General features: G+C 33.3%; 3 protein-coding genes across 10 annotated transcripts; 2 read left to right on the top strand and 1 right to left on the bottom strand.

The window, feature by feature from the left end:
• Positions 1 to 56: 56 nt before the first annotated feature.
• On the top strand, positions 57 to 14,923 carry LOC123716362 (protein argonaute-2). 4 transcript variants are annotated; one of them, XM_045672068.1, is made up of 14 exons: positions 57 to 232; positions 889 to 1,226; positions 1,312 to 1,512; positions 1,597 to 1,840; positions 1,909 to 2,131; positions 2,676 to 2,921; positions 3,502 to 3,667; positions 4,454 to 4,578; positions 5,053 to 5,237; positions 5,833 to 5,999; positions 6,746 to 6,894; positions 8,204 to 8,381; positions 8,945 to 9,136; positions 9,459 to 14,923. In XM_045672068.1, exons 1-14 carry the CDS (start codon positions 205 to 207, stop codon positions 9,765 to 9,767), a joined length of 2,751 nt encoding a protein of 916 aa, XP_045528024.1. In that variant the 5' UTR covers positions 57 to 204; the 3' UTR covers positions 9,768 to 14,923. The 4 variants fall into 4 exon arrangements, with proteins under 4 accessions (XP_045528024.1, XP_045528022.1, XP_045528025.1 ...); XM_045672066.1 differs by having other exon boundaries at positions 58 to 232; positions 8,192 to 8,381; XM_045672069.1 differs by lacking the exon at positions 57 to 232 and adding an exon at positions 591 to 721.
• Positions 14,268 to 21,327, bottom strand: LOC123716363 (tumor protein D52). 4 transcript variants are annotated; one of them, XM_045672073.1, is made up of 5 exons: positions 21,093 to 21,327; positions 17,967 to 18,130; positions 16,466 to 16,569; positions 15,704 to 15,866; positions 14,268 to 15,083 (listed from the first exon to the last, which is right to left on the bottom strand). In XM_045672073.1, exons 1-5 carry the CDS (start codon positions 21,109 to 21,111, stop codon positions 14,964 to 14,966), a joined length of 570 nt encoding a protein of 189 aa, XP_045528029.1. In that variant the 5' UTR covers positions 21,112 to 21,327; the 3' UTR covers positions 14,268 to 14,963. The 4 variants fall into 4 exon arrangements, with proteins under 4 accessions (XP_045528029.1, XP_045528026.1, XP_045528027.1 ...); XM_045672070.1 differs by lacking the exon at positions 21,093 to 21,327 and adding an exon at positions 19,012 to 19,699; XM_045672071.1 differs by lacking the exon at positions 21,093 to 21,327 and adding an exon at positions 18,769 to 18,877.
• A 185-nt stretch (positions 21,328 to 21,512) lies between these two features.
• LOC123716069 (proteasomal ubiquitin receptor ADRM1) lies at positions 21,513 to 25,361 on the top strand. Of its 2 annotated transcripts, none has more exons than XM_045671591.1 (6): positions 21,513 to 21,651; positions 21,757 to 22,093; positions 22,189 to 22,403; positions 23,287 to 23,474; positions 24,116 to 24,318; positions 25,015 to 25,361. In XM_045671591.1, exons 2-6 carry the CDS (start codon positions 21,764 to 21,766, stop codon positions 25,255 to 25,257), a joined length of 1,179 nt encoding a protein of 392 aa, XP_045527547.1. In that variant the 5' UTR covers positions 21,513 to 21,651; positions 21,757 to 21,763; the 3' UTR covers positions 25,258 to 25,361. The 2 variants fall into 2 exon arrangements, with proteins under 2 accessions (XP_045527547.1, XP_045527546.1); XM_045671590.1 differs by having other exon boundaries at positions 24,116 to 24,354.
• Positions 25,362 to 25,950: the final 589 nt, after the last annotated feature.

Raw genomic sequence — 25,950 nt, 5'->3', positions numbered from 1 at the left:
TTAGCGCTCTAGATGTTCCAATTCCTTTTCTATGGTTCGGTCATGTTTTGTTGTCTGTCACCACCTGTAACTGATGGCAGATACATGTGGCCTTAGCATGTGGTATCGGAAAAAAGTTTGTAGATATACATTCTTATCTGTTATAATTTTGAGGACATTTTTCGAGGTGATATTTATGGTTATAATGATGGAGTAACATCTCGAATGAATGGCTGGCCCAAAAATATAATCAGTAAGTAACTTAAATATCTATCGCATAAATTATATTAAAACTTAAAAAAAACTAATACGTCTGTTGTAAGAACTGTTGATATTAAATAGCTTTATAATCTTACAGAATTGAGCAATAATTTCTTGATTAACATATAAATACGATTAGATTCGAATAAACGTATATACGTCAAGCTATTTCAAACATATAAAGGTTTTGTCTTAACTACGTCTTAGTTGTTGTTATTGTATATAGATTAGACAAAAAATTTACTATTGTGCACTTACCTGTGGTAACACAATTTTCACAGTTCAGAGTTCTCACTATGGTTAATAAATGTCAATTGTCAAACTAATTTTAAGAATTAGGTAGTAAATTACAGTAACTGGTAGTTCCGAGGCACTTATTTTAATGAATTCTTGAAAATTTCAAACGTACTACTTGTATAAACTTTATTTTACACATTTTGATTTATACAAACATATTTCAAGATGTACCCCGTTGGTCAACGTAAGTAATTTCACATCATGTATATATGACCACGAGTTAGGAAGAAAGCTTCTTTGTTTGGTTGTCCTAAATAGAATTAAATAGGTTCTTGTGTTTTAACTGTCATAGAATTTTGTGTGATATGAACAAAAGAGTATAAGTAAGACGTGATTCATAATGTCTTCTAGCTCCAGCGGGGGAGGCGAGTGCAGGGGCGGTAGGAGTTACAGGTGTTGCGAGTGCTACACCTGGAGCAACTGCGACTAGTCCTGGTGCTGCCAGCGTAGCTGCTACAACTGGAGCGGTTCCTGCTGGCGTGGCCACGGCGACTGGAGGCTTATCACTCGTTTCGCCTGTCGCCCCGACACCAGACATGCCAGATGTTCTTACCTGTCCACGGCGACCTAACTTGGGTCATGAAGGCCGTCCTATTATGCTTCGTGCCAATCATTTTCAAATATCCATGCCTAGAGGATTTGTACATCATTATGATGTTAATATACAACCAGATAAATGTCCAAGAAAGGTAATGTAAAATACCTTGTATGTTTAGAATATTTCACCGTAATTAATTGGGTAGAGTTAACCTTTTCTAAACATATATTTTACAGGTCAATAGAGACATTGTTGATACAATGGTACATTGCTATAATAAAATATTTGGTACTTTAAAACCAGTTTTTGATGGTAGAAACAATTTATACACTAGAGACCCTCTGCCAATTGGTAATGATAGAGTTGAATTAGAAGTCATTTTACCAGGAGAAGGTAAAGATAGAGTGTTTCGAGTGACTATTAAATGGGTTGCACAGGTTTGTATTACTTTAAGACATTTATGATACTAATAATTTAACCTTTGCTGATGCTACTTTACTTAAAGCCTGTTTTCATTATAGGTGTCATTATTTGCATTAGAAGAGGCACTAGAAGGTCGGACAAGACAGATACCTTATGATGCAATTCTTGCTTTGGATGTTGTGATGAGGCATTTACCCTCCATGATGTACACACCTGTAGGAAGATCATTTTTTTCATCACCAGAAGGATACTATCATCCACTTGGTGGAGGTCGTGAAGTATGGTTTGGTTTCCACCAGTCTGTTAGACCCAGTCAATGGAAAATGATGTTGAATATTGATGGTATAAATATTATTTACTTCATATTTTATTTTTGTTAAGGAAAACTGTAATAATATTTTTTTTCCTAGTGTCGGCAACTGCATTTTACAAAGCTCAGCCAGTTATAGAATTTATGTGTGAAGTGTTGGATATAAGAGATATTAATGACCAAAGAAAACCATTGACAGACTCTCAAAGAGTTAAGTTTACAAAAGAAATAAAAGGCCTCAAGATTGAAATTACTCATTGTGGTACAATGAAACGAAAGTACAGAGTTTGTAATGTGACAAGAAGACCTGCTCAAATGCAATCGTATGTCTATTTGTTCTTAAATCTTATGAGATTATGACTGTGTAAATTTTATGTTTTTGTATTGTTATAAGTTAATATGATAGCTATGATAATGATATACAGATTTAGAGTTGTACTAGTTTTTGTTACTAAAGTTGCGACAACAGCACTATGGATATTGAGATAACTACATTAAATTGCATTTCAAAACAATGTAATTATTATTGCTATCACTATTGGATGTTGTAAGAGTAGCAGTTGTGTAAAATCATAGCAATCAATCTGATTATTACTTGAAAATCAGTTTACAGTACCAACACATCATATGAAACAATTTCTGTAATACACAGTACATTTATATAATTTATTGACAAAAGTACAATACCATTTCTTCTTAGTAAAATTTCGTATTTGTAGTTAAAGTTGTCTTTAAATAGTGGAAATAATTTGTTATGGAAATAACCTATTTATTTCCAATTAACTAGTACTACCGTATTTTTATTGTTGTTGGACATTCATAACAAAGTTTTACTTAAAGTTCAATATATATTTTTTTATATCACAGATTTCCATTACAATTAGAAAATGGACAAACAGTTGAATGTACTGTTGCTAAATACTTCCTAGATAAATATAAAATGAAGCTAAGATATCCACATTTGCCGTGTCTACAAGTCGGACAGGAACACAAACACACATACTTACCCTTAGAAGTATGTAATATTGTGCCTGGCCAAAGATGTATTAAGAAACTGACTGACATGCAGACATCCACCATGATCAAGGCCACAGCTCGTTCAGCTCCTGACAGGTACATATTTTAAAAGTTATTAAGTAAATAAAAGTTTTATTTACTTAATAACACTTAACACAAAAACCTTAGATATTTAAATTTTTAATATATACTAAGTTTAAATATTATTTACAATGTGAAAGTGCAACTGCAAATATAGCTCTTATTCTAATTATACTATATCCAGACCAACTCCTCATCCACTTGCTAAGTGGCAAAGGCCCCACTCTTCTCCATTCTCTTTCATTGACCGCGATGCGACGGCGTAAATTTCTCTCCATGTTTGTAAATATGTCGTCCGATCAAATATGTGGCCCTCCTCTACCGAGCTATTCGTAACCTGGACACCATTCTGTGAGCGTACTCGACTATTTCTCCTTACCTCCTACTTCCTAACGACTTTTAAGAAAAATGCGAATGTGAACTAGCTTTCATTATTTCATTTATTCTGAAAAATATTATACTTTTATTTTTTTGTAATAATACTGTCGAACTATAATGACGAAATAGCACTATTCTTTTAAAGGTCAATTGACATTGCAAAAAAAGTCATGGCTAGTTTTGTAGAATAGTTTATCGACTTGTTATAATCTTTTAGAGAGCGTGAGATTAACAATTTGGTTCGACGTGCGAACTTCAACACAGACCTTTACGTGAAAGAGTTTGGACTGACAATATCGAATAACATGATGGAAGTACGAGGGCGCGTGTTGCCCTCGCCCAAATTGCAATATGGAGGGCGTGTGTCGTCTCTGGGAGGACAAGTAATGTTTCATTATATTTATTTATACTAATATTATAAAGCTGTAGTTCATTTGGTTGAAGTGACGAAGTAGAATGTAGAATGTTGAGAAAGTGGAAAAAGAATATTTTGAGACCTTCCTTTGCAAGAGCGTGCAAGACGGAAAAGTCTAAAAAGTCTATGCCAACATCTAAGGTTGACTCGATATAAAATAATTATTTTCAAAGCAAGTTTTATAAATAAAATAATTCCCTATCCAAATACATACATTTTTCTGCTTTGTCTTTGATATTACATATTTGATTTCAAGAGACATAACAGTATTTATAAAACCGGAAGAAAAAATGGTGAAATTCAATGCCTGCATTTATAAGATGTCATCAGATCTTAAACGAAGGGTAAAACCACAGGGAACCAAGTTTTACTAATAATATCTAATTTGCAATTATTTTAATTTAATTTTATATATGTCCCAACTTATACAGGCCTTGGCCAAGCAATTTGATACTCTTAGACTCTAGACTAATCCGACAATATGCTTAGAATACTTCCAATAGTCGCTTGGAATAGTAAATGCATTATTTGATTCCAACAGCAGTTTATTTATTACAAACAACATCATAATTTTTTCTGTTATATGATCTTACATCAGTAACATATCTGACAGCATTAATGATTTTGATACTGGGAATGTTTTGGGTCTGTGCATAACGGTGACCTGAAAAGGACTGCAATTATTAAAACAAACAAAATTACTTTTATACCAACAACACTTTAATATTACTAAATGTTATGTCCCATGTTGCAGCAAGCATTGCCAAACCAAGGTGTTTGGGATATGCGAGGCAAACAGTTCTTTATGGGTGTCGAGATACGGGTCTGGGCGATTGCTTGTTTCGCACCGCAGAGAACTGTGCGTGAGGATGCACTAAAGTAAGTACTTTTTAAGGGATATAAAATATTTGTTTGGAATTTTGGAACTCGTAATGTTTATTATAATATTTATTTTATTGATTGTAACGTTAAGTACACTCAGGTACAACAAAACTCGAACTCAAATATTCTCTTATCAATAACATTAATTTAAAATTAACACTTTAGATGACTTGTGGTTTGAACGTTCTATATATATATCCGGTATATATTCCGCATACCAATACCGCCTAGAAAAATTTATAATCATGAAAGAGATATAGTAATCTGTGGCCCAGACCGAAAAGGTTGTACGCCACGTTTTTTTTATGACCATAAAGAACATAAAAAGAATTATCGTAATATGCAGTCACTTTATCGATTCGTTTATATATAATTATCTTAAATAAATATATATATATATAAATAGATACCATTTCAACCGTCCATTATAACTAAAAATTAAATTATCAAAAAGTAAATTTGTCATTTCAGGAACTTCACTCAACAGCTACAGAGGATATCAAATGATGCAGGAATGCCTATAATAGGCCAACCGTGTTTCTGCAAGTATGCAACGGGTCCTGACCAAGTGGAACCCATGTTCAAATACCTTAAGTCGACATTTGTTCAATTACAGCTGGTTGTTGTAGTGTTGCCAGGCAAAACACCCGTTTACGGTAAGTTTATTATAGAATTTAACATACAACAATCCCTATTTAAGCTGTGACATGTTTAAGCTATCCCGGAATATGTTTGAGTATGGTGAATATCCATAGCGCTAATTAACCTGCATCATGAGCACACTCCACGTAGTTTCACACCATCACAACACAACACAGCCGAATTAGGAAACTAAGTTAAAATGTATTTAATACTTTTTATTAATTGTTCGTTTCGTAAATATTTGAACTTTTTTCTATGTATGTATTCAATCCTTGGCTATATTTTTAATGTTGTTGTTTGTTTTTTATATAATTTATCTATGGGATAACGAAATAAATAAACATATATGTGTTCAAGTGCGGAGTGAGGACGCCGTCGCCTTAGTTATTTTTTGTGTTGTTATAAGAATACTCAAAGTTCTCAAAACTCTTTAACGCGTTTAATTTTAATATAATTATTTTGTAATTTTTAAAACGGGTCATATGTTGCTCGTGCTTTACAGAAAACATGCGTTGCAACACTTACCGGTAGTTCTGTACTTAACTTAGCGCGTACATTACTACTACTATACACCGATACAAAGTAATTATATGTTATGTAATGTTTTAGCCGAAGTGAAGCGAGTCGGTGATACAGTACTGGGAATGGCCACTCAATGCGTTCAAGCTAAGAACGTGAACAAAACCTCTCCACAGACATTAAGCAATCTTTGTCTCAAGATCAACGTTAAACTTGGTGGCATAAACTCCATATTAGTGCCTTCCATACGTCCTAAAGTATGTATTTTAATATATAATATTTTTACATTACAAAGCAGGTACCAATTCTAAAAAAGCCGGCAAAGCACTTGCGTATTTTCTGAAAGTGTGAGTGTGTCCATGGGCGGCGGTATCAATTAATATCAGGTGAGCCTCCTGTCATTGCCATCTTTTAAAAGGCAATACTAAAAGACAACGACTGTAAATGAACGTTTTTACTGCTAACGGCAGTTTCTTCAGAGAACTCAGTCGTTAAAAAGATAACATTTCAAATAATAATACTATACCAAATTTAAAACTAAACAGGGTTTAATAGTATGCTCGTGCCGGTACCCGCAATGCCTTTGACACATAGAGTTGATGGCGTATGTCAAGCACAGAATCTGATCACCTACTTGCCTATTAAATAATAAATAAATATGTTTATTATGGAACCTAAGATACAAGTATCACTTAGTCCACGTCATTAAATTTAAATAGGTAGACATCCCTCCTCATCGGCAAAGAAGACAGAGGATGTAGGCCGAGAGAAAAAGCCGGCGTAAAAAAACTCTCGGTACTCTTTTAAAACGGCAAATCATCATACAAAATGGCAAACAACACTTATTGTAAAACATATATAGAAAATTTATTAGAAGTAGCCTGTCTAGCACTAGTCCCAGGCCCTTATATCAACTTATTACAATATTCCCAGACATTTCTTTATTGGTAAAAGTAAGTAAAACTATTTTCTACGCCAATTTGTATGTTGTTGGAAATTTTAGGTATTCAACGAGCCGGTAATATTCCTTGGGGTAGATGTGACACATCCACCGGCCGGTGATAATAAGAAGCCGTCCATTGCGGCAGTAGTGGGTTCAATGGATGCCCATCCCTCGAGATACGCGGCAACTGTACGAGTGCAACAACACAGGTAAATATTGATTTTGAATGATTTGCTAGAAGAATGATCCCCCCTTTAGAAGACCCCACTAACGTAACTTCCTATTGCATATTAAGTTTTCTTTTACGTAATCCATTTTCAATATACGCTACGGATATTGAGTGAACTATGTCGAAAATTATTTAAAACATTGGAACTTAATGCCAGCCAATTTTAGTTTCTCTAGTTTATAGGGCTGGTATAATAATCTGGTTTCCCTATTTTATGTATTTTTGAAACACATAAGAGTGCCAAGACCTCATATTAAGTGATACTATCGCCCATGTACTGCAGGTTCGCAAGTGCTTTAACGACCTTTAAGGCGTTCATATTTGCATATACGTCATTCGTGACGTAGTGAACCGTAAATCTTTGAATTTCTAAATTGTTTTATGGTAATTTTTTTTAAACTTAAACAAGGATAAAAGGCAGGCTATTCTTTTAATTAAAGAACAAACAAAGAAGATCTCTTAAAAAGCTAAAGTATGTTTTACATATCTATATGTAAATGTATATAAATATAATTAAAAGACAATGTGTAATATTTAATAATTAATTGTGTATTTTGTCATATCAAGGTGCCTTGGATTCAGAATGGAAAAAAGTATTCTTTGAAGAGACACTAAACGTGTACCAATCATATAAAAGTTTATGTTTTCTTTGTCAATTTTTTGTGAAGTTATCCTTTTTTTGGCGCGTTACCGAAGAATGATGAGAGTAAATTTTTACGATGCGCGCGTCACAAAGAAACGACTATGAAGTTAGCAAAGTCAACATTTTCTTTAATTATGTAGAATTTTTTTTTGTGATATTTATATTCACTTTATTTAACTAGACTAGATAGTTACGCCAAAGAAGTATAACTTCTAACGCGTGTACATAAGTACACACGCATGTTTTTTTTTCCAGAATATATTGATAGTATTTTTAATGAAATTCGGACACACATTTGATCAAGGACATCTGTTGATCTGTTTATTTTTATGAAGATTTGCCAATTATCATTTAGTTATAGTTTAGAATAAGAATCTCATTCCCTATATTGTTTCATTGCATTAGTGACTGGACGTCCATGCACCTCAATTGCACTAATATTATAATTAAATTTCCATTAATATTATAATATAGCAGTAATCACGAAATAATTTCTCAATTAAGGTGTGATAGACAGTCCGGTATTGTTAAACGTCCTAGAACTCCCCCCCCCGTCCCTAGTTTTAAGCGGGCAATGCCCTTTCCAAAATCGTGGTGTATTATGGCAGCAACGGGTAACCATCGATTAATTCAGTGAGAATGACAGGCAGGAAATCGTACACGAGCTGAGCAGCATGGTACAAGAATTGCTGTTAATGTTTTACAAGAGCACCGGTGGTTTCAAGCCTCATAGGATCATTATGTACCGAGACGGGATATCTGAGGGACAATTCATACATGTACTCCAGCATGAGCTTACGGCTGTGAGAGAGGCTTGTATCAAGGTGAGCAATATTGTATTCTCGACTCTGATATTGTAGTTTATGCTTAAGTCAGTGGCGCTACAATCTTTGTGGTGGAGGGCCTATGATTTCTGTATCTGTTTCCAGATCATTCGTTTCTTTTAATATGCAAGTAAATGATCTGCCTTTTGTGTGTACACGACGTCGACTACTTTGAGACTATGGCATGCAGGTTTCCTTAGAATGTTTTCCTTTACCGTACGAGCGAGTGTTTAATGTGTAAATAGAAAGTCATATGACATTAAAGATGGGAGTGGATAAAATTACATTTCTAACTTAAGTTCTCTTCTCCCTTCATCTCAATATTTAAATTGACTACAATTGAATGTAATGTGTATTATACGCTTGTTTTATTACATATAGAATTTCAATGAAGATACGTCAGGAGCGTAAAAAATAAAGAAATTTTAAGAATACCAACTTAATGAAAAGAGCATTCTTGTGCGGTAGTTAATGTAAATCACCCCCGTACACATATGTAACTAGACTCGGTGGGCGGTCACTTTTGGTCACTAACAGTAAATGATGTACTATCTTTTTCACAGCTGGAGGCGGAATATAAGCCTGGTATCACATTCATAGTCGTACAGAAGCGTCACCATACGCGTCTGTTTTGTGCGGATAAGCGAGAGCAGTCCGGCAAATCCGGAAACATTCCGGCCGGGACCACCGTCGACCTGGGCATCACACACCCTACCGAGTTCGACTTTTATCTATGCAGTCACCAGGGCATACAGGTATATAAATCTGAATTAATTTAAATGTTGGTGTTGCGAGATATTTTTGTATAATACTACACGAACTAAGACTGGATCAATATAAGCTCATGAATTGGTCAATGATGCGATTTGTTTTTAATTGAAATTTCAATTCATTGTAAATATTTACGCATAACATTTCATAATTAGTTCTGCCGTCTAGCGTTTACTTTCAAAGTGTCGATATGAAAGACAGAAGACACTAAATAGAGGAATATCTTCTATATTCTTAATTATTAAAAAGACGTCCCCCATTGTAGTCAATACAGAACATCACGTTGAATATTAATAAAAACTTCAGGGCACATCTCGTCCATCCCACTACCACGTGCTATGGGACGACAACCACTTCGGTTCTGACGAGCTGCAGTGCCTGACGTACCAATTGTGCCACACGTACGTGCGTTGTACGCGCTCCGTGTCGATCCCTGCGCCCGCGTACTACGCACATCTCGTCGCCTTCCGCGCCCGATACCACTTGGTCGAGAAGGAACACGATTCGGGTGAAGGCAGTCACCAATCCGCCTGTAGCGAGGATAGGACCCCCGGAGCCATGGCGAGAGCTATTACCGTACACGCGGCTACCAAGAAGGTCATGTACTTCGCTTAGTATGTTAAGTCATACGGGGGATTGCGGCCGCTACAAACATATATCGGAAATGTAAACAGCGAAAATGCTTTAAAGTTAACATGTCTGTTTATAATGAGAACTAAGTAAGCAATTGTGTAAAATCAACGTCAATAGTTAGTATAAAAATTAGTTTAGCGCATCACCACCAGAGGCGCTGTAAGATTTGTGTGTGAAGATTGCATTGCCTCTTGTTCAGGCAGACGTGTTTTGTGTTTACGTTTAGTACGTCTCTCTAGAATGGTAATACTTGGTACTATTTCAAACGTCATACTGTAGTAACGTTTTTTAGAATTTCAGTTTTTATTGTTTAAGCGTGCAGTACTCAGCTCTCTCATGTTATAAAATGAGACAAAACACCCATCAACGTACGTTTATGAATAGGGCCGTATTTTAGATGTACGACGTATGAACAAAGCACGCGATAGCCTTATATTAAATGTAAAAAATAAAAGAAATGAAATGTTTTGCTTTATTGTGCTAAATGTGTGGTAGCAATTAAAGGTGTTGTATAAAATTATAAATATTTTGGGATTTTAACATATTTTCGAAGATATACTGAGTGGTATATCGTCTTAATAGAATGTTTTAATTTGTTTTTAGCAAGGGTGACATGTTCAAGTGCACCAAAAGAATAAAACTAGTTTCAAAGAGCTGAACCGATACCCTAGTTAAAACAACATTAATATTTTTTATGAAAACAAATAATCTGTTTAAATACATTTACGATTACTAAGAACCTTCTGTAAGAGGTTTGTTCTCATCTGAAATTTTGAAATGCCTTAACTAATTCTGGTGTAGTGAAGATAACGTCAGACAAAACGTGTCTTAGTATGTCTTTGTTACCGTGGTTACAATTTTTATTACATGGAACTTCGTAACCATGGCAACAAACAGATTTTATTCCATATTTTATAATAGTCGGAGTAAGTTTATTATGTAGGTTAAACGATATAGATATTTCTTCGATTGTTAAAAAATAATTGTTAAAGTACTTTTTAAGATTGACTTACAGTACCAAAACCAATAACCATATTTTCGAGCTGTATTGCCACCCGAGGAGCACCCCGGCTGAGCACCAATGTACTTTCTGTCTATGTTCACATTTAATACGCGCACGTTAAGAAAAACAATTGAACACAAAACAGATACAGATATGAGGGCCTGACCTAAAAGGATCTAAAAGAAGCACCATTGGCTTTTTTTAACCATATTTTGTTGAATTTTTAATTGAATTTAATTTTACGTTGTGTCGTTGAATTCATTTTTGTCTCTAGCCGTCAGCAATGTTTCGTACAAAACAGGCATAACGTTCTACCTAAAATGGTAGACATTGAAAAAATCGAAATCATTTCTTAGCATTCTTAGGTTTTCCAGCTTAAAGAGGTAGCTTCTCAACTATTATGGTTGCTAAGAATGCATCTAAAATGGCGGATCTTTCTAAAATATATAAGATATTTGCAATAATATAAGCGGAGTATATATTACATAGTGTATATTTTACAATTGTAATAAATTAATAACAACGCAGCCTTTACGTTAAAATGATGTAATGTATTACCTTAAGCGTTAAGTAACGATTACTTAAACAAATATTAAGTAATACAATTTATTAATATTTTAGGAAATAATCTCCTTGCGAATAGAATGAGTACGATGAATATTAATGTGCATTTTATGAAAATTGTTTTGGTAAGGATTATCCATTTTATCTATTTTCAATTATGAAACCCGTTCTTAGGTTTGTGTTCCCGAATATATATTAAAATCAAATCGAGTTTCGGGATATCAATTATTATTTCTGTAGTTTCAGGTTTCTGAGATCCAGTAATTGACATTTCATTTTACGTGAAGTGACAAGAACACTTGAACGACCGAAGATACAATGTTATGTTCTTGCACATACTCTCGACACCAATTATGTTCCAGATAATTAGTTTAATGCAGATTAAACAATTTAATCGAATTTTGTCATCTGGATCTTTTAATTGCTATACAAAAAATAACACGAACGTGACAAGATGTCGTGGGAAAACTCGTTTTGTTACGAATACATTTTTTAAAACTATGAATCGCGTTTAACATTAGACGTAAAATTAAGCACAAGACATCGGTCTTAAGTTGTATTCATAAAGCCAACTATGTCTTAAAATATAAAGATATTTTGATCTCCAGATAATATTTCATGTGCCACGTAATATATTAGAAGATCGTTCTGGAGGTCGTTTCGATACCGAGGATTAGTTCTAGCAATAAGTAATTTAAATAAAGCCTATTCTTAAGTAGCGTAAGTGTTAGATGATTAGTAAAATATGCAATATTACACTTATTTCAAGACCACTCCCCCTCCATACCAAAAGTAAGGTACTCTACCGCCTTTAGTCGTAAGTGATATTTTTTTTTTATTTTAGCTATCTATGGATTTAATATTTTGTAATAACTGATATGAAATATCGATAGATTTATTTTATGGCATGTAGTCAAATTTATAATCGACTCAAAAATTCGATCTAGTAAACTCTATATAGCGACGCTAAAGGTATTTTCTGGCGATATAAAAAGTATATGGAAAGAATCATTAGTGTATGGACCTGGCAACCCCACAAAAGTCGAGCAATTTCGGCGTTTTTGGGAGTCAAGCGACGACGTTATATGGAGTTTGCGCTGTATTTTAATCAATTTTTTGCTCTTCGTCACCACATCAATAAACTAAAATTATATTGTGTTCAAAATCATGTATTCATTTAAGTAACACAATGTACGCTTATGAACGTCATTAAGAAATAACATTTGGATAAGGCTTCGTGCGTCGTAGAGTATGTGTAGTAGGTAGAAGATATTTTTTATATTGCACTTTATTGTGTAAACGTTTAAGATTTCAGCAAATAAGATTTTGATATAGATAATAATAGATTCCAAATTTCTTCGTGCAGGGTATTTCGTTGAAATAACGGTCCTTATTCGAAAGAGACTACTGTCTTCATATTTAAATGTAGCACTCCAAACGTGTATTGATATACTATTGTTATAAATTTCAATTACATTTTGTAGTTGCGCTTAAATTATTATAATATAAAGTTTAGATAATATTCTTTATAAGCATCGCGCAAAGGAAAGTTATTAAATTAATAATAATAATCATTAATATGTAATGAACTTTGGTTGTATTTTTACAAGGGCTTTGTTAAATGTAAGAATTGTTTTTAAATTCTAATATACATATTTTGGTAATGTCAGCATATCAAAGCATAACAAACATTGTCATGAATTACAGTTGTGATATAAATGCAGTTGTTTCTCAATGTCAAACCGATATCTAAAATGTTCTTAGGCTATTATTCAAGACGTTAGTTCTCATGACAACAGGACAGCAAAATAATGAAAAGTTCGGACATGTCTTTGAATCTTAGGCTCGGAAATGCGAGCGTAATTTAAGAATATACATTTTTAAGTATCAAGATGGTCATGGTTATTTCGAAAAAAATCCTAATATTAGGGAAGTTTCATTTACTATCCATGTTGAGGCAAATAAATTATTATGAAATAATATTTTTTTTAAATGGTCGCCAATAAGAAATAACAAAAAACCAACAATGTCCCAATAGATTTTTAATGTTTGCTACAAATAAAACAATCATCATAGTTTTGTTTTTCATTGTACGATTAGCTGTCATTTAAGAACTTGATTTATTTGTTATTAATAAAAATTCGATGTTTATTTATAAGCGTGTATATTTCTTAAGAGTTCAATAAATTACAGTTGAATTTGTAATTATAATTAGGCAACACGAATGAAAAGTATTCATTAGTTTGCAAAGACCCAAATGCACATCGTACGTAACGATTCTGAAATTATTACGCAGTTAAAAATTTAGCTTTTATAAATATATTAAGTCTCGATTAATCAATTGACATGGAACAAAAATTGTTTATAAACGTTTGTAACGGAGAATATATCACCGTTTTAATTTCACGAATTGAAAATTTTTATAGTTAAAATTACAATAAGCTCAAATCTTAAATGCGTTTTGAAATCAACTTTACCTCAAGGATTTCTATTGTATGGACAAGTAAAGTTGTACAATATTACACCTAAAACTGTGGTAGACGCATTTAAGTTTTAGGAATATTGTGCAGTTACTAATCATGTTCTTTAATTTTTTTTATTGCGCTCTCAACTCTTGCTTTGCTTATGAAAGGTAATAATTATGTATAAATAACTCGTAGCTCACGATGGACATATTATATGTAATAGGATAAAATTAAATCTGTTTCTTTTATTCATTTTCTAATATTATGGAGGTAAGTTTTATTTTTCTATGTCAACTAACTAATTAAAAATTCTTCCGCCTATAGACAGCTATTCCTATAGTTAAAAGTTAGAAATACCCACTAAAATGCTTTTTATGTTGAAGATGTCCAAAGGACAACAAATTTTGTTAAAGCTGTAGGTAAAATAAATTGTGTAATTAAAAGCCAGTATCCTTTTAATACATAACTTTATTTTTCATTTAAAATGTATGTAAATAATGGAAACACTTATACGGAAAGCTAAGCATCTTATAAAAATATCTTTTTGAACTGCTCTTAACATCGGACAAGTACATAGACATTGACTCCAACAAGTATAATTGTGTATATAAAATTCTTTGCAAAGCTAATAATTGGTACAACGTGCCCCATCATATTTTTCCATTTATATTCATTTAATTTTTGTGTTGGAATGCAAATATACGCCAAGAGACCATTTACCAAATTCATTTATTGCTAAGCCCACACCGCAGTCACATAAGACCCTGAACACAATAATCTTAACTCTAGCATAATTATTGTGGGGTTTACAGTGTTCAATAGGTGAAGTAAAATCTCCTGTTAATCTTAAATGTTTTCCAATCATGCAGAAATGCAAGATTAATTATTTAAATGTCGATGTCCTCAAAATAGTAATAGTAATACTTTTGTTATTAAGTACGAGTACCTTTAGAGATTTCAGGCCAATTTAAATATTGATAAAATTCATATAACATATTTCAACTCATAAAAATTTTGTACTGGAAAACATTAAGATGAGGATTGCTACTAACGAGTGTGTAATTGACATGGCTCATAAATTTTAGGTCGGTAGAAACACTTGTCAGTCATGTCATGAAAAAGCGGCGTGGGTGGTCATAGGAGACATTAAGGCAAAGCTTTGTTTTCGGGGATTGTCGGTGATGTGGCGCCACTGGCGCTACGGCTAGCATCACGAAGCGCTTCATCAAAGCTCTGGGTCGAATTCGACCTGGACGATACTTTACCCTGGAAATATGTTTATATTAATGGAAACTACAGCAAGGCAACCCAGTTTTAGATCAGACAAGTCCGCTAATATAAAACTGACAAATAGAAGTATAGTAATCTAAGTTTTAATTTAAAAAAAATATATATGCTTATGATTAATCTAGAAAGTGTTAAACATTGATAAATTATAGAATATTTGTTTCAATATTGGCCTATATAGGTTCAAATTTTTTCTGTTGGTTGAAAATACTTATCTTAATTGCTGCTTTATATGTTATGTATATACATACCATTTATATGAAATAATTGCTACTATTGTGTTGCTAAAAGATTTACAAGACAGAACATAAATACCACTACAATACCACGTATTTGATCATTATTTTCATGTCCCAAGATATTATCATATCATTTCAAGTATAATATTGATTAGTATCGTCTTTATCAAATCAATTCGGAAATAATATTTTAAAACTATGATAAGTGTGATGAGTCAACCTTATGATAGACATATGCCTTTACGGAAATGATGACACGTGATTTTTGCATGCGCCGTATGCCTACGTGGGCTTTTCTAATTCTAACGGTAGGGTATAAAAATCTTCAACGACTCAATGTAATCATGTATTAATAATTACCTTAACATTCTCATAAGCGAACCCAACACGTTCCTCTATCGAGCGGAAGGAATCAGAGTTCCTCATTTGCCCAATTTTATGTGTGACGCCAGCTGTTAGGCCTCCCAGGATTGAGGTAGTCTTTTCCGCCGTCGATTTTATCACAGATTCAGTTTTTTGGTATCTGAAAATAATATTTAAAGTATATTGTTATACAACAAAATATATGTTATCATTAAAATCTCCATAGTATTAACTACTAGTCTAATATTTTTTGTAGATACCAACATGACTCATAGACGATCGCTTCGTTTACTAATAATGAGTTCAATTGACTACTACGCATCAGATAATACAATAACAATAATTGTATTTGTATAATCTTGTTATATTTGATTGCATAATTGTTAAAGCTGTAAGAAATTTGGTAAGTCTACGAATTCTCTAGCGACAAAAGTATAGTAGTATTTCTTGAAGGTCAAAGAAGGTTATTTACCAGATGAACGCATAATAGCTCCAATAACAAATGATTTAGAAACTAGGTACGATATGTGAACTACGTCAAAAGACTTCGGTTTCTAAAATATGAGAAATTATCTTTAAAGATTAATGTTTGGTTTAAGGACCGACTCTTAATAACAGAGACTCCGGAAAAAAACAAAATTTGTTATCAACAAGTAAATACTAAATACTTGTACCTAGTCTTCATACATGCCTATTTACAATACTATTGGTACAACAATGGGTACTGATGGTGAACAACCAAAGTTAAAATTAACTTACACTTGGCTTTCCTTTACGTTTTTCAATCCTTGATTAACATCTTCAGTAATCTCTTTCCACACAGTAATACCAAGTTTGCGTTTTAGTTCAGAACTCTGCCGAATCTGAAAAAATAAATTATTATTATATTTCTGGCTAAGATGGCTAATTTAAGTTAGTAAAAGTACTTTTGAGTACAATTTTATTTAAGGATTTGAGAATACCACATTGGTATACCACATTCAATTTTTTTTGTAGAAATACTTTCATTAGTAGTTACAAACATACTAAAACCCATGTCTCGCTTTATACCATTGCGTAGATTTGCTTTTATTTGACTTTTATGAAAATATGATAAAAAATACATTATGCATTAACCTTTGATGATAAAATGAACAAATTTTGACCTTATCAAACTTACATTGCAATATTGATCTAAACTATTGAGTTTTGACACAATTATGACAATGGTAATACATTGTTAAGTTTATTATATCACTGTCAATGTACACAATTTTCCAGTTTTGCGAAAGTAATGGAATTTAATATTTTATTTAATTTTCTCCAACGATATCTACACAATTATTAAATAAAAAAGGTTTTTTGTTTAACACTATTACATATTTATCTAAAAAACTAGGGTAATTTTTAATTCTTTCGCTTAGAACCTTTTTCAGAACTTATTGACATAAGCTATATTAACTAAATATTTAACGCACGAAAAAATATGCTCTTTCAAAGTCAAAGTCAAAAAAATATACATTAAATGCTTCTAATTTTACATTTACTGCCAGGTCTCAAATTAAGGGCGTAGAAAGGAAGAGAAGAACTGGCAATAAACTCTCCGCCACTCTTTTTAATCGCCAAGTTTTTTGTTTTACACAACGTTTGTAAGGAGCTGCAACCATTACACTATGTTCCACATGACATATTAAGTAATAAATAATAATAAAATAAATTAAAAACAAAGATTTGTCTCAAATTGTCAAAGATCCTCTATCAGCAGGAGACATGGTGAAATAGGAGCACCCACTTTGTACCAATACGAATTACATTCATTGGTTATATGTATTTCTTGCTAGTATCGAATTAAAATAGAATTTAATTTAAATTTGATATTTTGAAATAATAGATTGCTATCTACATTTAGAAAGGAGTAAACGCTAAGGTTTCGAAATTGATTTGACCTACGCTAGTTAATGGCAATACATTTTAACTGGGTTATTATATTCTTTATGATTTTTACTAGCGTTTGTGGTCGGCTAGCTCTTATAAAGTGAACGCAGGTATTCAGAGGTCCTTGACCTAGAAGGCAAGGCGATGTTCAATATATGTTCATAAACTATGCTTTATCCGCACTAAAAGTCTATAGAGAAAAATACGCGGTTTTAAAAAACTGTCATATTAGAAATTACAATTATGCTAATGTACCTAGGCCCTAAAAGTTAGGTAAGTTTGTACTTTTAAAAAATACTTTATTTTTGATTTAATGGAAACCCGTTAACACAAAATGTTTACTAACTTTGCTCTGCAACACGGTGCGCAGCGTAGCAATTTCATCTTCGACCCTTGCAAGTTCCCGACTCCACTCAGCTTTGAGTTGTTCTGCTTGCTCCGGGGTCAGACCAGCAAGCTCGTCCACAATATGAGCGTCTCCGGCGCCGGCGCCGGCCATTGCTTCTTCGGCTGGAGACAAAAAAACACTATAAATTTCCATAATCTGCGAACTTTTGAGTCGAAGGCGAGTTGTTAAGTATTCATTAAAAACTATAATAATTGTATAATTTCGCATTTTTTACGAGCCGCAATTTTACATTTTTTTTGTAGAAACTCAATTCCAAACTACCCAAGCGGTGTCGGAGCTCGTGTTCTAATTTTGCTTTTTTTTATATACCATATATAATAATTGAAACAATTAATCATTGAAATAAATTGTCGTAAACCATCTATCAATAAAAAGCCTCGATGTTTAATGATGCAGTAAACAAACCTATAAAAAGTGCATTGAATGTCATTATAACGTCTTCATTCTCCACAAATCATAATAAAAACAAAAGTCATCTTTTAACAAATATGAATTGTAAATATTGCACATTTCATATTCAAATGCTTCCGTAATGTTACTTATTGATGTTACACCAGCGAACGTAAATTCACTGCGTTACACCGATGACGATGTTCAGGTTCCACTTAAGAGCATATTGCCAACATTACAATAATTCACACATATTATTACATATATCTATAGTATTATATATATTACGGATAAAGCCTCCATAACAACACTTGATACTATAGAATCGTTAGCTTAAAAAGATACATACGGTTTTTAAAATTTGAAGTCATAGCCACAATATGGTCGTAGGAAAACATCGTTTTAGTTTATGTACAAATAACCAGTTTTCGGAACCTAAGCCATAACGAGTTTTGCCACTACTCCGACTGGGTATAAGTGACGTGAGTCTAATTATGAATAGCCAACGACAGTAAGTCTTCTGTATCTGTGGCCAATTTATTACAAGGATTTTATACAGACGAGAAGATTTTGTCTTACTCTGGTTACTAACCTCCAGGTGTAATTCCTAGAAACTTTTTATAATTTGTATGGCTCGAAACTTTAGCAAGATACGGCTTAGTCAAATCTTGAAATGTGACTCTAACTTCACGCATCTTTTTTTTAAATATACGTAGTCGTCGACGACGATTGTCCATATAAAATTCAGTTTCGATGCATAGAGCAGATTCGGATAGTTCCGGTAAAGAGCGCCATTCCGTCTCCGTATCTTCATGGGGCCAATTTACAATATCTTCTAATTCATCTAATTCATCGACGGCGACATCAAAGCTTGGAGTAGAATCATCATCCGGTGGCACAAAGTAAGGATCCTCCATATACTCCAGGCTAGCTGGCTCTGCACTTGTCTCACCACGACCTGCCATTCCATTAGCTATCTACCGCGCCTTCCACAACAATAAACCATATTTTCATTTAAAAGTTTAATCTTCAAGGTCCTTAAAGAGTAAACGCACATTGGCAAAAAATAACTAACACTTATTTCGCGATGAACATATTAATCAACACTGAAGCGACCACTAGGTAGGCGTCATATTGACATTGTTCACTTTATAGTAACCGAAAATATAGTAAACATTTCAGTTTTAATAATAAAGCAAACAATATGTTTGCTTTCTTCCGCCACGTTGGGAACCGTTAGCGCAATCGCCCGCGTTCGTCTCGCGCCGCTGCCTGAGTGCTCGTATTTGCCACTTTCACAACTGCGCGAGTTGTACCTCTACATTTTTTAATAAATTTTCATTATCACGACCCTAAGAGGATGATAATATTTTCAGGATTAAATTTTTAGGCAAAGATCAACAACAAATTATAAACTATCAGAAATTTTATAAAATTTGTCTAATATAAAAACCATAAGGCATACAATAAAGTTTAAGTTAAATGCGAAGGTGCGCTTGCGCTGGACCACGAAGGCTGCGTCGTTAGCACAAGAAAAGATTACGTCATCTGACTATCATTTTTGATTTGGCCAATGTTGCTTCAAATTTTTTACAGTGTAGAAATCAGTTTTAATTAAAAAAAATGTCTTAACTTCCTTGTTTCAAGGAATTATTTTTGTCAGGTATAATTATATGAAATAGTTTCTTAAATAGATCACTCTCCAGTTCAACAGTGTAACACATTGATTAAGCAGAATGAACTTATTATTGTTTGTATATAAATTTATTTATCTGATGAAATAATATCACCTACAATTTCCAATTATAGTGGACACAGTATATCGGTGTATCTCATTTAGTATACCTTGTAATCTGACATGCCCGACATTGTTGTACTAATGTAGGTAAAGACAAATCTTCACTACTGTAGGTATTGCATGTTTGTCAGACAACTAGATACAGCTTTTAAAAAAGATCTGCCATAGAATTTGACAAAAATTCTGATACTATTCAACACTGCCCTGCAAGGTATTTCCCAGGCAACAAATTTAACTATTTCTAAAAAAAATATATACTTTTACTAGAATGAAACATTTAGAGAAGTAGTGTTGTTTTTTAAATTTCAACAAATTCCAACACAATTATTTATCATAGTAAATGCAATGTAAAATAAGTAGTAAAACTTTATAAATACTCAAATTAAAACACAAATATTTAAAACTAAGTATATGACAGATTTAAGTAAATAGAAGTAAATTTATTGAGTATTAGCAAGACACATTTTTCAAATAAATGCTCCTCACAGTAATTACACACTCAAAAATGAGAATATAAAAAAAACTATTTTATGAGATAAATGGTATATTAGATCAATTTAATTGTTAAATGTGCGTTTTTGGGTATATATGTACAATATTTGGTCTTCATTAAAACCAGTGCAGTCGTGAAAGCTTATAAACATTTATGATACATGTTGACTGGATATATACAGTACAGTACAACAGACCGTCATCTGAGTCATCCAGAAATACATTTGTGTGTGCCACGAAACAACAATGTGAAAGATATGTAGGCCAAATGATAAAGATATTCGTCGTTAATCAACATACACAATCTTATAGAAACTTTTATAAAAATTTGCCTAACGGCAGTGTTTATAAATGTTGCTTAATCTCGGATCAGTATAACTCACCAGTCTGGATGCCGCTCATCTTTTTAAATAAGAATAAGTTTTCTACAAACGCAAAGGAGGACGTGCGAATAAAAGTAGGGGTATATTAAGGTATAATTAAAATTATTAAGGGTATCACGCAATGCGCAATCAGTATTATAAAATTCCCGAAAAATAAAATCAACAGTAATTAGCAAATACTGAAATCGGCAAAAACTAAGCAAAAGCAGAAAGACAGATTCTTAGCACAGAATATTTATGAAAATTAAAACTTGAAAACTTTCGTCTGTTGACTGTTAATGACTTTGATAGTATACCAAAGCTACTGTATCCACAGCTTAGACAGACTTTGAAATATCTCATTATCGTAAATCAAGTCTATATAGAAAATCATGATCTGTACCAAGGACTATAGAGAAAAGTATCAAATCACAAGTATTATAATTTTTATTCTATGAATTGTGATTCTATTTTAAAATATTTTGTCCAGTCATTACCATTTACTATAGTACGATTGTCTTTTAGATTTTTAATTCTATTCTACAATTTTGTTCAGTTGTTGTTCCGACAGTCATAAATAGTAAGTGGATTAATAGTATAAGTATCCGCGTGAAGGCTTAAATAATTTAGCAATTGTTTAACCTAAAATTGTATAGTTAATTTGACTTTGTTTTACAATTTACAGTAAAACAATGTCTGCTACGGCTTTATTTGGTAATACTTCGGGTCTTGGTGGTAGCTCAGGAGGTAATAAACATTTAGTCGAATTTCGTGCTGGGAGGATGACACTGAAAGGACGTATGGTACACCCAGATAAGAGGAAAGGGCTATTGTATGTGTACCAAGGAGAGGATTCCTTAATGCATTTCTGTTGGAAAGATCGTTCAACTGGAGAAGTAGAAGATGATCTTTTAATTTTTCCTGATGATTGTGAATTTGCACGAGTTAATGAATGTACAACAGGAAGGGTCTATGTACTTAAATTCAAGTCTTTTGCCAAAAAGTACTTCTTTTGGATGCAGGTACTAAATTATAACTTAATAATTAATAGTACTAATATTGACTAGTATGTATTAATAGTACTTTTTATTCAAATAATTATATCTGGATTTATTAGGAGCCAAAAACTGATAAGGATGAAGAATTATGCCGCCGTATTAATGAGGCCCTAAACAACCCTCCTACTTCTGGGGGAAGAGGTGGAAGTGGTAGTGGGGCTCAGGATGGAGAGCTTCAGAATTTGCTGAACAACATGTCCCAACAACAGTTGATGCAGTTGTTTGGTGGTGTTGGCCAGATTGGTGGACTGTCTTCATTACTTGGAACTATGGGGTTTGTTATTAAATTTTCATAGTATGCTTTAAAATCTTTATAGAATTTGCTAAGCGTATTACTCCATAGTATGAGATGTCAAAAGTGAATTCTACATAACCATTTGCATGATACTTTTCACTGACAGGGTCAAATACCTACCACACTTGTCTTTGTGTGTGATGTCTTTTAGTCTACCTTATTGTATTCGGAGTTATCAGAACAACTACATTCTAGATTTCATAGTGGATCCTCATTGACTTATTTTCTAAATATTTAAAATGGTTCTAATATGATAAAAGTGTCTTAAAACATTTTGACCATTGGCCTATAAGATTCTGGTTTTATTGTTTTAAGAAAAATTATTAGAAGTATTTAATGAAGACATCTACAATTTACAATTAATTGTATAATATATATAATTAATTATATGAAGAAAACCATTTAAAAACAACTCAATTTCCTCAAAAAAAAACATTCTAATTATTTATTTTTCTACAAGCTCAAGGTAAGATTGGAACATGTTGTGCAAAATAAGTGACTTTTTTGTAATTTGATGTGAGTAATGTGATAACAAAGAGTTAAATATTACATGATATCATAATAGAATGAATCTTAGAATGGCATTTAGTTAGAGTTTTTTAGGCAATCAACTTGCAATAAAATACAATGAATAATCAGAACTATATGAAATTTTTAAATTGACAATATTATATCCAACATCTACTAAAGAGAAAAAAAACAGAAAGTTAATGATTATTTTTGTTAACCCACATTTTTCAAGTTCACTGGTCTGATTCAGTTGTCCTTTAACAGGATATACCTTTTGATGACATGTGTGTGGTCCTTTGATGAGGTCATTTGAATGGTGTTTGAATGCCTTAAATAAATTTTAATGTTGCAGGAATAATAGCAGCAGCAACTCAAGCAGCCGTCCAACTACTGGAAGCAACAGTAGCTCTCGTGGAGGTAGTGCCCCACGGACAACTGCTACTACGGAAGCACCTGTTACTAGGACTCCAGCACGAGCAAGAGATGTACCTGCTCCAACTGCCACACCACCCAATACTGCTACTGCCACTCAGCCGCAAAGTAAATACATAAAACATATATATATACTACTTTAATTTTATGATAATGGCTCTTTATCATTAAAGGAAAGCTTCTGACTTTCTGGATTTCTAGAAAACATTTATTTATTTAGAAAAACATATTTTAATGCAAATTACTTTAAAAAATATCATTTACCAAGTCTTTTAACCATGAAAATTATTGATAAACATTACTATTTCATAATCAGTAAGCATTTATGTGCTATGATTGCTGTGGCAGTGATTTAGCATGCTAAATGGACACAATAGATTCTCATCTATTACAGTTAATTGTTGCATTGTTTTTTCTAATAAGGGTGCATAAATTGATTAGTTTGAATTTAGCTGCTTATGTATATAATAAATCTGAGCCTTTGAGAATCCTATATTATATCTTTACCACATATAATCTACAAATTATTGTGTTTTGATAATTGTATATATGTTTTCAGATCTACATTAATTCTATTTTCAGGGGACATTCTAATGTGGAATTAGATAGGAACTTGTTGAATTAAAAAAATCTCTTCTAATATTAAATTAATAATTTACTTACTTAACTAAACAGAAAGTTTTAATAAAACACAGTTGTGATAGAGATAAATAACACAACTCTAGAATTAAAAAATATAAATATTTTAGGTGGTCAAGTGTTTCTATCGGACTTGCAACGTTACTTCTCCGGTGTAGGCACCGCGCCAGAGGGCGAAGCCGCCGGCTCCGGCGCCGCGCGGGTGGACCTGGCAGCCGCCCTCAGTACACCAGAAGTGGTGACATCGGCCAGTGAGCCGAACAACGCGCAACGCCTCGCGCCTCATTTGCCTCAGACAGTGCCACAGGACGATGTAAGGACCACCCTGCTCTCACCGCAATTCGCTCAGGTGAAACCCCACGTGTTGCGATCCCGCCCTAACAGGCCAAACGCTTGAGCGCTACACGCATGCCTCGGGGTCGGCCTTCACCTGCTTTAACCTGCTTTGATGATATTGTTTAATAATTAAAAAATACCTTTACTTATATCTTTGGACTTAAAATTTATTAATTATATATTAATGTCTTAAGGTGATTAATGAATTCACGGACATATTTTAAAATGTGAATCATGCTCAAAATGTAAGTTTGAGACCTGTTTACCCATTTTTATGTTACATTTCTCACGAGCAAAGGCGATTGTTATTTGAAAATCATAACGTAATATGGGGTTAGAATATTATAAAACCTTATATCATCAAATGAGATTACAGCATATCCATTTGCTAGGTCCTTGTTTTCATTTTGTTGTGGGCATGCACTCCTGTGTTACTCCTTCCATTTCTAATTATTTAACGGGATCTCGGCCAATGCTCAAAAGGGAAGTACGATTTTTATGATGATTATTGCATGTTTTTATTTTATTATAGGATAAGAATATTAATAATACAAATATGCTACAGAGTTAACTGAAACTCATTTTGCTTGTAAACCTTGATGTTAAAACTTTCGTTTAATAAAAGTCAGGTGTGTATTTCATAGTGAAGTACATATATATATATATTTTACAGGCTGCAAATCAATTTTCGTCGGCGCTTTCTTCTGGACAAATGGGACCGGTTATTTCACAGTTTGGTTTGCCGTCTGAAGTGACATCTGCCGCAAATACTGGTGACGTGCAAGCTTTCTTCAAGGCTCTCGAAAATTCCTCTAATTCGGATAGTGCCAAGAGTCAAGAAGATGATAAAAAGAAGGACAAGCCGCAAGACAAGAATGATAAGAAGGACGGCGATGCTGGCATGTCATTAGACTAATTTCAATATGATATTTTTTATCATGACTATTTGTATTTAGGGCTCCATATCGTACTTTTAAATATGTTTTAAGTATGTTCTTTAATAAATTGTATGTCAAATTATCTATTTATTATTTCCTTTCACAACGCGTTATTGACCTCAATGTACCGAATATATTATGTAGTGTGACAAAAATGTAAGCCCAAATTGTTATGTTAAATGTGGAGTGATGGTGGTTGGGCATGGCAATGACGCCGCGGGGCGGGGAGCGCTGGGGAATCCTGGCGCCAGACTGGCATAGCCGTCTGTCCCCGCGCGCCGCGCACCGACCCACTCGAAATAGATGCGGTGATTTACGCCTCCGATGTATGAGTAAATACTAAATATGCTCGCTCGCCTGCCTTGGCATGTCCGCCCGCCCGCGCATTCCGCGACCCTCCGTCCCCTCGCGATTGTAGAACGCGAAGTAGGTAGTTATCACGAAACGCGACCACGTCCAATATTTTGCACGCGTGCTGAATGACGTAGCGAATATTTTACATTCAGAGAGAAACGGCATCGGTCGCTCTCAAGGTGATGTCTGTTAATTCTCCTATAATGACTGCTCTTAATGGACTCGGATAGAGGCATTAACTCAATTTGCTAACTGCTAGTATTAGATAATAATACATGCACTTAGCTCAAGTTGATATCATTTATTATCATCAAGTT

This window comes from Pieris brassicae, chromosome 11, assembly GCF_905147105.1.
Source record: "Pieris brassicae chromosome 11, ilPieBrab1.1, whole genome shotgun sequence".
Classification (NCBI taxonomy): domain Eukaryota; kingdom Metazoa; phylum Arthropoda; class Insecta; order Lepidoptera; family Pieridae; genus Pieris; species Pieris brassicae.
Note: the sequence above shows the minus strand (reverse complement) of the source record. Positions and strands in the feature narration are given on the sequence as shown.